This window comes from Glossina fuscipes, unplaced genomic scaffold, assembly GCF_014805625.2.
Source record: "Glossina fuscipes isolate IAEA_lab_2018 unplaced genomic scaffold, Yale_Gfus_2 27, whole genome shotgun sequence".
NCBI classification, from domain to species: Eukaryota; Metazoa; Arthropoda; class Insecta; order Diptera; family Glossinidae; genus Glossina; species Glossina fuscipes.
In genome coordinates this window covers 3,976,299-3,988,083 of record NW_023998422.1, presented here as the reverse complement: position 1 = coordinate 3,988,083, position 11,785 = coordinate 3,976,299, and the positions used below count along the sequence as shown (strand labels likewise).

The 11,785-nt window shown below is 35.3% G+C and overlaps 1 protein-coding gene across 5 annotated transcripts in view; it reads right to left on the bottom strand.

The window, feature by feature from the left end:
* The window catches only part of LOC119635666 (myotubularin-related protein 8), a 47,181-nt gene that overhangs the window by 29,217 nt on the left and 6,179 nt on the right, over nucleotides 1-11,785 (bottom strand). For all 5 annotated transcript variants that reach the window (XM_038030593.1, XM_038030594.1, XM_038030590.1 and 2 more), the window contains one exon: nucleotides 10,015-10,131. In XM_038030593.1, the coding sequence (XP_037886521.1) occupies nucleotides 10,015-10,131 (117 nt within the window). The remainder of the gene's footprint in view (nucleotides 1-10,014; nucleotides 10,132-11,785) is intronic.

Genomic DNA, 11,785 nt, shown 5'->3' with positions numbered 1-11,785 from the left:
CATAAAGTCAGATACCTTGCGACTTCACGTTTACTTTATAAACAACAAAATAGCCCGCATATGTCGCTTTCTAAAGCAACTAATTAAAAAAAAAGGAAAGCTTCTCTTTCTGAGGTAATCATGCACTTCAGGGTAGTAAAAATAGTTTAATTAAAAATTGCACAAAAACAAAAAGGAAAAGGAAAAAACAAAAAGAAAAAAAAAAGTAAAAAAATTATATTCGATCATGACCGAATCTTTTAGACCCATCATCGTTATGTTAAAAAGGGAAAAACAAAAGGGAAAGGACGAAATTTTCATGCTCTCTAATATGGAGTGGGCGCGGCTGATTTTGATATTTTTAAAATAAAAGTTTTTGTTAGGCGTGTGCGTGTCCATAGGCCTTTCGTTTGACCAGTTTACGGCATTTTCAAATTCCTTTGCAAGCTTTTAGGCGATATTATTTCATTTTCCCTAACAGGGGACGAACAGACGGACATGAAATTTTGATGTCGATAGCCTCATATGTGCGACCAGAAGAGTGTTTACAACGGACATTACACAGACGGATATGCTTAAATCGATTCAGAGTTTCAGGCTTATCAAGAATACATAAATACTTTATCACGTCTGCGACGCTATGGTCTGGGTGTTGCAGACGTTTTGACAAAATGAATATACTCTTCAACCTTCGGTGATGGGTATAAGAAAATTAGTAATGAAGCAAGTAACAAAGCAAGTAAGTTCATCTGAAAACGAATCTTAGATTCCTTTCAAAAAACATACATCTGAACAGTTTCATTAAAAATTTCAAATATGAATAAAGAACGTAGTGTGGGACATAAGTAGGGGGGGTGAAAAAAGAAGAAATTTTTCAAGCGTAACGAAACCGCATTCATTTTTGACACCATATTCCTCAGAGTAATTACATATTGAGATCAAGTGAAATTTGCCTTTGCGCAATAGATATCTTATAGTAACTACGGGTTCGCTTTGGCTCCGTAGAGCTTTCGATGCGCACTTTTTGTATGTGACAAACGAAGTGAGAAAAACTAAGGTTTTTCGTTTTTTTCTTTTTTTGCTTTGATGAAAAATTCTTTCTTTGTTTTTTTTTTTTCTTTTTTATAATCACACATGAAAGAATCCTTTGCGAACTTTTTCCAAACTTGTCAAGAATAAGAATTACTTAAACTTGCAAAAAGAGAAGCAAATCCTCGACACATAAAATAAAATCTAAATGTTTCGTAAGCCTAACGCATACAAATTTCCCAAGTTTTTAGTTTAGAAGAGCGATGAACATAAAAAATACTTTCACTTATAAGCGCAAGATCCTTACAGATTTTTCCAGTTTACGAGATATATTTTAAGCACATTTTGTCAGGAAAATATTTATATTTACACTAAAATAAATGAATATCAGCAAAAGGGCAGCTAACTTAAGTACAGTTGAATTTTTTTTTTTTTATACCCTACACCACTAATGGTGTATCAAAGCCAGAAAGTGTAGCGATAGACCCAATTTTTTTTATATCCAACGACTCGGAATTACCTTCTGAATCGATCTAAGCTTGTCTGTCTGTCTGTCCGTGTTGATATCGCGCTCAACCTGACTGAATAAATGACAGCCTGAAAGACAGACTGATAGACAGACTGACAGACCGCCAGACTTGCAGACAGACAGAGAGACTGAATGAATGAGTGACTGACTGACTTGCAGACAGACTGGCAGACTGACAGACTAACCGATTGACTGAATAAATGACAACTTGACAGACAGACTGACACACAGACTAACAGACAGACTGACTGACTGACAGACTTGCGAACAGACAGGCAGACTGACTGACTGACTGACTTGCGGACAGACAGACAGACTGACAACTTAAGTACAGTTGAATTTTTTTTTTTTTATACCCTACACCACTAATGGTGTATCAAAGCCAGAAGGTGTAGCGATAGACCCAATTTTTTTTTATATGCAACGACTCGGAATTACCTTCTGAATCGATCTAAGCTTGTCTGTCTGTCTGTCCGTGTTGATATTGCGCTCAACCTATTGTTTTGACCCAAGGATGAACGCTATCGAAAATAACTCGGATAGGACGATTTCTTCGACCATTTCCCATATAATGCCCTATTTTGAAAAGTCGTTACATGAAAAACTGTAGGGTATTTAATGTTAACTATGCTGGTTTTATTTGTTTTTATTTTAAAAAACGTCTTTGGTGGCGAGCTTACAATCAACTTTGCAATTTTCATAATCACCCATCCAAAGGTAAATGTGTAGTAATTTTTCTGACCTTTGGCTAGGCACACCTAAATATTTACATGTATCTATCCTTAGTGTAATCATAAGGAAATGGTAAGTATTAAAAATGCATCCTTCTATGGAAATTTAACTTTCTCACATGATTTAAATACTTTATTTTTTTATAGAACATTTCCAGTTTTTTTTCTTATGTTTAGAAATATACTAATAATGCATGTTAAAAGTTTATTTACAATATTTGTAATGAAACATGGAAAAAATAATGAGAATGTATATCTATTACAAAGTGATAAACAAACACAAAGTTTCATTATTTATGTAACGCATCGGTCAATAAGTATCGGGACTAAGTACTCAGATCTAGATGTTCTCGCTAACAGAAAATCCATTTTATTCTTAGACGCTTATTACAATTCCGAGTCATTTCGATGATTAATTTACGCGCGATCGTGGTTCTGGTTACGCCAATTTTTTTATTTTGGAAACAATAGAAAAATCCTTACTTCCTACGTTGACTAAACATTGCTTTTTGCTTGAAAAGTGGAAAGCAACTCTTCTCTCTCAGGGATTTACTGCAAGGGCAGGCTCTTCACTATTTTGCATGAAAAATTGGAAATGAGAAAACGGTTTTTCATATGAGTAACTTGTTTACTCACGGTGGATGAAGAAGCAATGTGCTGCAAACAACCAAATTGCATAAATTGAATCTGGAATTGCTGTCTCTCTCTACACGATATCTTATAGATCGGGATCTTAGGCGTTTCCGTTGTTTGACGGGATTGTTGCGGAAACTGATGGATGCATGCAGGGTTTTGACAAAGCGCCCGGTATACAAGTCAAAAAATTATACTCGGACAAGCCCAACAATTATGTACCCTACACTATATTGTCTAGTTTAGCTCATTATTTCTTTTCGTAATAAAATACGAAAAATGATGTCCTTTTAACATCTAAAGTTGTAGTTTTCACGATAATCTTTAAGCCGAAATATTGTTGCTAGACAATTTTTCCTGCGATATATTAAATATTGAAATTTTTTGGACTTTTTGAAAATACGGCGTTATAGGTGGGGCGGTCATAAAAGTGATCCGGTCCAAACCCATTATCAATAAGGCTCGTTGTTACGCCAAAGCGCCAGGAAATTTGCGATCTTGAGGATGAAAACAAAAGTACATAGACAGACGGACGGACAGACAAGCTTAAATAGATTGAGGCAATGATTTAGGTTCATTCGTGTGGGTCCATTGTATAAGTCCGTCTGAATGTTACACTTGCATCGGCACAAAATTAACATATATGCATTGTAATGGGTGTTAAAGGAAATGAAATTTTGCAAAATAAGAAAAAAATGTTTTCTCATTTAGTCCCGGTAATTATTGACTGATGTAATATTACATAAAAAAATTGCCGCTAAAGTCTAAAATATGAACGAAATACGTATGTGCAGAGTAGATTTATAGACAAAAAGTGATTATGATTAGCACATTAGGATTGTTTACACGTAGTAATAATTATTCAACCATGAACTAGTTTTTCCTTCTATCAGCAATGCATTTTATACACGTAACGATTTTATTTAGTCTTACAAACTTTCATATCTAGTGCAATGTAACTAAACATGCAACAAATGGTAAATTGATAAATAAAACAAGAAATAAAACGTTACAAGAGAACATTAGAATATGAATGAACTGAACTTAAAAATAAGTTAACGGCCGGATCGATTATCCGATTTCGTTGAATTATCGGCCGAACTAATGAACGAGGCAAGAAAAGTTTGGTATTCAAATTTTTACTTCTAGACGATTCCACGACGGGCACAGAAAGACAACAGAAATGCGTATGGGCTAGCCATCCGGTAGACAGACACCTTATTTCCTTATTTCAATACATTCCAAATATTTGCTGAATCTAATATACTCGCCCTTAAGTTAGTCTTGCCGATCAGCTCGAGACACAGCGGCTGAATTCTGCTTGCATTACGTGAAACATTCTATTGCTGTTGTTCTGCGCTCCAGAACTAAAAGAAGAACGATTTATATTTCCACGCCGATGTAATTAATTTTAAATAATCTAGCAATGACGAATTGCAGCTCAATATATTGATTCATTTTGATCGCTATATGGTTACTATGCCAAGAGCATAGCAGCCGTTCGTTCGAAGATTTTTTTGTAGAACTTTTCCCTTCGGTACCTCTTGTATTGCACGATGTCATGTACGTTCAAATTAGAAGGAGAAAGGTACAGGAAATGGCCGCACAGCCTAGTGGATCTTTGAGCAATCGGTAAGTGGTACGCCTTCAAAAGTTAAGCACTCACGATAGCAGTAACCTTGTGCGGTTTGTTAAACCGCATTTAGTTTGAACTAATGAAATCCGATCTGGTAGCTGCCACTCTTGTCTACATCCATGCCATGCCATGTCCTTGCAATAACATCTTCCCAAAGACCATACCATTCTGGTGGCTTGTAGTATATTTTTGATCTGTTAAACAAATTAGTTTTTTTTTTAAACTTTTTTAACATCATCATCACGTTTTTTAATTGACTTCTTTATCTTACGACATTTAGCGTGATTGTGTCAATTTTCACAGCAAACGAAACAAAACTAATGGCCGCACATGCAGCGCACCGGACGCGATTCGACATGAGATACTTTAATGGCATAAATGCAATCATCGGACGTGCACCGACGCAATAATTGCGTTCGGCAAAAACATTGTTAATCAATTCTTGATACTTTATACCAACACGGGGATCATGCACCAATTTTGTACCAGTAACATTATCCACCAAAATATCACATCCGTGAGCGGCACACGATATCGACTGAGCCAGTCCTTCAGTAACAATTTTCGTTGTTAAATATTCACGCCAATAGGTTAAGCAAAATCGATGGCTGCACTCTAACCCGGTCATTGAATCTGAGGACAGATGGAAGAAACAAATTTCCCGTGCTCCAGGAGGGGGATTCTCGCAATTCTTTGGCCGATTAGTATTGGAGGATTTGTTGAGTGGATTTATTACATGAGCACATTTGAAAAATTCCTCCGTATTGCCATTAAAATATTTTTCCAAAAGCTTTTCTTTTGGAAAAATTCCCATTTGGATGGTTTAATAGTAAGCGTGTTGTGGTCGACGACAGCTTTAAAACGTTATCAACTTCATCAACGATTTCACGTTGATGTTATACAATTTCTTCTGTAACTAAAATTTCGCACTGACATTCTTCCAACTCCGTCTGGCGTTCATGTGATGATGGGATACTAACTACCATGGCAAAATCATCATCATTACCTCCCTATCTCTTCCTTTTTCTTCACTCCTCTCTAATCGTCAACGATTTACACAAAGGCGGGCCATCACCTGAGTGATGTAGCAAAAATACTACGACTGCAGTTGCGAAGGGGAAATGATTTGAAATAATTGGCATAACCTCGCAGAAGAAAGTCGTGACAATTTGGTTATATTTTTCAGTTATGATAATAGAAGACTTTTGCTTATTTAAATATTAATAGAGTTGCCAATGGATTGCGGATACCCTTTAATCAAATATTTGCAAAGAATTTATTTGGCCTTTAACACTGTACGGGTCTTTGAAGAGAAAGCACGTATTCTTTTCCAGTTTTCGGTGAATGAACCTGTGTAGAAAATATTCTAAAAAGTGTAATTTTGTTTCACAAACCTGTCCATTCCGCGTATCGTGTTCGTCACATTTCTTCTTCGTTTACATAGGGGGTTTAATGCAAGAACATTTGCGATGCTGCTATGGACTTATGCTGAAGGTCAATAAGTATTAGCATTAGCTCGCAAGGTCTCTGACAAGCCTCGAAGGCCTACTAAATTTTTTTGTGGAAACTGATCCAAAGTTAAGTATAGCAGAACCGTTTTGCCAGAGATGAAAATTGGATTAAAGTGGAATGGAGGGGATAACATAGAGCGTTTCAAACAATGGCTTCCTGCAAATGAAACGCCGTCATCAACCCCTAAATTTAGCTTAGCAAAGAGACAACTTAAGTTGCATTTTGCATCACGAACCGTAGATTCCTATAAGGAAGTGCTTAAAATTTTACATGAAAGATGGCAAGCTGACCTTGACGGAATGAAAGATAATAATATAATACTATTAACTAAATATTAAGAAGTAATAAGTAAAAACCTTGTTGTGGGCCATAGACCACCATTAAATACCCTGCATCATCCTACTGGTATTCATATAACGACTTTTCAAAATGAGAGGTTATACGGAGGTGGAAAGCAAATTTCATCAAAATATCTCGAAATTTATTGGCTGTAGTTTGAACACAAGAAAACAAGACGGACAGTCGGACAGACATGGTTTGTTTTAAATTTCAAAATACTCTAGTATTTATGGGCCCCAGATAGCAAAACTGGATTATTTTATTATGCTTGCAATGTAAGGGCTTCCAGCTTTCTCAGTTGTTTAAATATTATTTGAATTCAAGTACCAAGTGGGTCTACACATTCCGTAGAAATCAAATAGAATGAAACAATATAAGTGTTGTGTGTGGGTGTTTATCGAAAGATTCCGCAAGAATTTTACGTAATTTCTCTTTTTATTTTATACGAGATGCATGTATATATATAATGCCCATATATACACACACATATATATATATCCAATATAAATAATCATTTATATACATGTATATACTTTCGCGTAGATGGTTGATTCTGTATTTGTTAAATTTAATAGAAATTTTATGGTATCATTCTTATGTGTGCATGAACTTAAAAGAGACCATAGAATAATAAGTTGTGAAGGAAACTAGTAAATAAAACCAATGTTGAGAGCATGCATGCAGCCTTTGTAAGTATGCATATAGTGTACTATTCAAGTAGTTGTGGTATAACTAATGCTGTCGTTTGCTTTTAATTGGCGCTTTTAAATACTTTATAGTGCGAAAGATGAGTCATTAAATTTTACTTTATTTAAAAATGACAAACTTACGCTACACGTAACGCTGCGAACGATTACGCGGGTAATAATTTATGCAATATATAGAAGAATTTCTTGTTCACAAGTAGTCAATAAATTTCTGAACTGCATTAAGTACATTATTTACGAGGATTAATTTTCTCGCGGTAAACTTTATCGATTTATACGTAATTTCATCAATATTTCTCTTGTTGCTTGATTAGTAGACAATAACTTATTCGAAACGTGCTAAAGTAAGTTCACACATTAGCTAGCTAGATAGCTTTGTCTGTTTTTCCTTAGATCCGACCAATCGAGCGATTTGCTTTTTTTAGGTAACAGGTCGATCGGAAAATAATTTCTACTTTCTAAAGTGTTTTGGTCGCGATTGCTATTAACTGTTATATTTGTATCCTTAAGCTGGACTGTGCTTCAAACTTTCCCCAGTTGGAGGTGATACTCGATCCTACATTGAATTTTAATTTGCAGGCTCAAGTTTATGTTGACAAAGCAAAAGCTCTGCTGGGATCTTTATTAATGATTGCTTGTGGGGATTAACGACCCTTATATTAGTTAAAGGCTGTTTACCGCAATTGTTAGACGTGTATTGGCGAATTCCATGCTAGTGTGTGCTCCGTATTGAAGGTGCTAACGGTGCTATGTGGCTCAAAGTGAGGCTGCACGAAAAGCATTTTTGAAAATATGCTTTGGAACGAGTCTTGCCTTAAACTTACAGATCTTCTAACCTTAGCGAGTAGATGTACTTGGTTGGTCGTCTTTGTTATTATAAATTTAATATCAGCAAATCCTTAGTCGCCCTTTTTATTGAAAGAGATAAGTATTCATATCATATATATAAAGCTATCGCACCAAAAACTCGTATCAACTATAAGGTGAATCATTCACTTCGTGTTGCGTGTCGATATTTTAATGACTATTGTAAGTGACCTTTGTAAGAAGACGGCGCGTCGTCATTTGTAAAAGTAAAAAATTCCCAGCAATAAGGAGCTGTTGCTACGGCTCACTTTTCTTTTTGTTACACTTTCCTATATGGAACTCCCGATTGGAACTTAGTTAAAATGATTTAAATGGGTAATCGTTTAGTAGTGCATTCTGAGTATTGTCTGATTTTGAAATTAATATTGAATTTCTAATGAATGTTTCGTATTTATGGCATTGAATAAGCAATAAACGTAATAATTCATATAGTATAGGTGGAAATAGGTAGATAGGTAGTATAGGTGGAAAGTAGTGTAGGTAGTGTAGGTAGATAACTTAGAATAACTAAGGTTTAAGTGCTTTCTTATTTGCCATTGCAAACGCAATCCATCTTATAAATTTGTAATTACAATGCAACGTAACTAACTTTCTTTGATTGAACAAATAATAGAATAATAATGTTTTGCAATCGTCTTGAGCACTTTACAATAGGCCCTTCGCAACGTAAAATTAAAAGATTCACGCATTTTAGCTTACGCTGGCTAATGAATCCTTTACGATTAAGATTATTTGGAAAATTTTACAATAAATGGTATTTTAGATGCCTTTTCCAGCCATTTATGCGATTCCATCCTTGCTTAAGGGAGTAGAGTACTGTCTTGCTTTGCTTTGAAAGTACGCTACTCAGCAAGTCATCTGTTGCTGATATGTTCACTCGCAGAACAGCAAGAAGAAGGTATATTAGATGCTTGCATGTATTCTGATCATTTCTATGCTTGAGAAAGGCATTTACTGATTCAAAATAAATGTATTTTCCATCATTTTCTACAACGTTTTTCCTATGGGTTTTCTGATGAAAGATGACTTCTTGTTTGTTCAGACTTAGCTTGCATTCTTACAATGACACCTAAATATATGGCATATCATTCACTAAGTTGCTGGCTTGACACGTATATGGCAACACTGTGTAGTGTCGTTAGAAAGAACTGTAACATGTTAACTGCTTGTCGGAATGTCATGAAATTTTGACACGTCTCGTTTGAAGTTTGGCACTGTGATTAGCTATAGTTGTAGGGACAGGAGACGAGTGATTTTTCTAGTTCTTTTGGGGATAGCTGCATTTTTTCGACGCGGAACTAGTACGCTCCCCGAAAGATTGCAGGAAATAGTAGCCCGAAATGGACCACATTTTGAATAGCAAATGTATAATCAGTTGTTTACAACAGACCCTTGTATGTCGAAGGAAGGAAATTTGTTATACGTGATGAAATGCCAACAAACTGTACTCGGGCTTTGCAATGTATCATAATCTGAAGTGATGACATCCATCGAAATAATATTCTGCGAGTAATTTGCAGAAGAATCAATGCTATTGGTATCGAAATTGCTTTCTAAAAAACTAGATGCCTCGTTTCAAGTGAATCTTTGCAAAAGTCATGGGGAAACTAAATATTGAATTACCTTGCGAGCTCAATATATTTTAAATAATTTCCTATTATTATTGACTATAACTTGCAATATGAGAACTTTCGTTAATTATTGTTTTGACCATCAAGTGGAAAGAAATTTGCGAAATTAACTCTAAAGCATGTACAGTGACTGCCATGCCTCTCTTCGAGATACTCGGCAACTTTATGGGAATATCAACAAAAGTATGCTATAAAAAATCCTTTTCGATCTTTCTTCCTCTCTAAAAATTACTCACACAATTAGCAGCATAAATCAGTAAATATTAAAGCATTGCTTTTCCAATTTTGTGTTTCCTGTTTTTGAAAAAATCTATTGTGCTATCGTTATTTTCTAGAAATTTAAATTTCAAAAGATTTGTGACAACCTTTGTAATTGAATGGTTGAAAGTGTATGTAAATAAGAAACAAATTTCCAGCTTACCCATGTCTCTTTATTTGTATCCGGCTCAACAAATATTAAATGTGTTGCTGTTAAATATAAAGTGCCAAGAATAGGATTTTTTGTATTGTAGCGATCAATCATTCGTACATTTTCAACCTGCAAGCGTGACAATTGAAAAGAAAAAAAAAAAACAAATTATAAAATTTCATTCATATTTAATTGCTTATATAATACCATCAATGCGAAAACTTATGAATATTTTGACAGAAATCGATTGCCTTCATAGTTTGCATGAAGTCCTTCAAAAAAAGTTTAATTAAAACTAAAAGTTAACTGAAACCAGAAAGTTTACTTTGATGTAAATAATGCATATCTACATATTCAACCAAATACAGGCATATAGTAATATTTTTCCTTTTTCCACCCGTCACCGGACATGGGAGATAGGGACATACGTATTTTGTCAAATCGTTGGCAATAGCTAGTAGCAAGTTTCCGTGACTTCATAAATTCGATGAATTTTTTTGATCAGCGGCAAATATTGAACCATTACATACTCGTCCGCCGTCCTTCCTACCTACCAGTCCATTCATTTCGCCTGTGACAAGTGTCTTCCTCGACGCAAAAACGAACATAAAGGTCACAAATTTGTTAAAGACTTGCACGCAGGCTGGTATAAGGACAATCCTTCAGTACCGCTTAAACTGACAGCATTTCTATTTTTAAAGGTTCTTTACTCACAAACTATAGCAAATAAAACTATAAAAATATTCTCGTATATTCTATAGATCTGCACAAACAATGACAAGGTCGACCACGTCCACCCAATATAATAGAGTATTCATTGTTCAATTTGTTAAAACGTTTGTATCATCCTAGAAAGAAATTTTCTCAGACTATGGCCATATTTGCGGTCAGAATCACGGCCATAGACTGGGAAAAACTTTTTATACCCGTCAAAGAGGGAGACAATAACTTACAGTTCAACCGTGCGACAAATATTTCCTCACACCATTTAAAAGCAACTAAGCGCTTGATGCGTGTACAGTAATTAAGTCCTGCGACTCAGAATTTGTAGAAGATATTAAACTAAAACTTGGCTACCGGGAATTTCAACGTAAAAAAGACCACAATGGTTCATTCGAAGTTCCCACAACTTGAAATTGACCATTAATCGAGCTTTTCAAATTTTGATGTATTAGTTTGCAGTGACGTCTATCACGGTCTCGCTTTTACTTGCTCGTTGGAGATTCCCACCTAGAGTAGATAACAATTGCTTTGCACAGAATCAAGTCCCTTATTTTGTTAGCCTATATGTGAACTTAGACTTTCAGAAATTGCTGCTAACCATGTTATTCCCTTCACATCACTCGAGATTAGGGACGCCTTTGCCTATTTAAATGCTTTCGATTAGGGGTAAGCAATATCCTACTTTTTCACAACTCTAACTTTTTAAATAAAAAATTAACCCTGAGTGAAATGAGAGCACTCATGTTTGGACTTTGTCAATGCAATTGTGCATTTATTCTTGATAAAGAGTTAAACCCGGACACATTCGTCTTAAATAGGTGCGTAACTTGCATTTAAATGAAAAATAAAACTTTCTTCATACATTTCATTTTAATCATGCATGGCCGGCACAGCATACCAAAAAAAGTGCAACAAATTCAGTCGGTACAAGTAGGCGATACTCAAGACTAAGTCTAAAACGAAAATAGACCGTCTACTTAGGGTATTTTGGTTTATACGCATGGCACTCTGCTAGCAGTTCGAGTCTAGCTCATCAAAAACTAATGACGGGCCATTTTCG